Genomic DNA, 468 nt, shown 5'->3' on the forward strand with positions numbered 1-468 from the left:
CCTTGGACGGTACTGGCGAGGCTGAGCAAGAGGCCTCCACATCTCGACACCTAGGAGAGCAAGCACAGAGTATCATCAGGATAGAGGACCATGTTGCGCCGTAAGCCCTCCAACGCCAGCGAGAAGGAGCCTACTCAGAAGAAAAAGGTGAGGAGCATCTTTGGGAACTTGTTGCTTCCTTCCCTCTGCTCTCTCAGCCCATCCTCTCCAGAACTCACAGAAGTGGGAAGAGCCAAAGACCTTCTGTTGGGTCTGTAGGTGAGGGCCATTCTCCCAAGGGCATGGGACTAGTAACAGAAGTCCAGGAGAGACTTCCCAAATTGTAGAGAAACAGAGTTATAGAATACACTCTCGGAAGCCTTGAGTTGCAGGATTCAACACTACCAGGGTAAGAGACTTAAAATTGGGACTAGAATCCTAGACTAGAATTTAAGAATTATAGAATACAATTCTCAAGTTGAACCTAAG

At 48.3% G+C, this 468-nt stretch overlaps 1 protein-coding gene across 1 annotated transcript in view; it reads left to right on the forward strand.

The window, feature by feature from the left end:
* SASH3 (SAM and SH3 domain containing 3) overlaps positions 1–468 on the forward strand; it is a gene marked incomplete at its 3' end in the record, with an annotated part of 13,123 nt that continues 12,655 nt past the window's right edge. The window contains exon 1 of the mRNA XM_010833428.1: positions 1–147. Coding sequence (XP_010831730.1) covers positions 91–147 — 57 coding nt within the window. The remainder of the gene's footprint in view (positions 148–468) is intronic.

The sequence above is a fragment of the Bison bison genome, unplaced genomic scaffold (genome assembly GCF_000754665.1).
Source record: "Bison bison bison isolate TAMUID 2011002044 unplaced genomic scaffold, Bison_UMD1.0 scf7180017863660, whole genome shotgun sequence".
Lineage (NCBI taxonomy): Eukaryota > Metazoa > Chordata > Mammalia > Artiodactyla > Bovidae > Bison > Bison bison.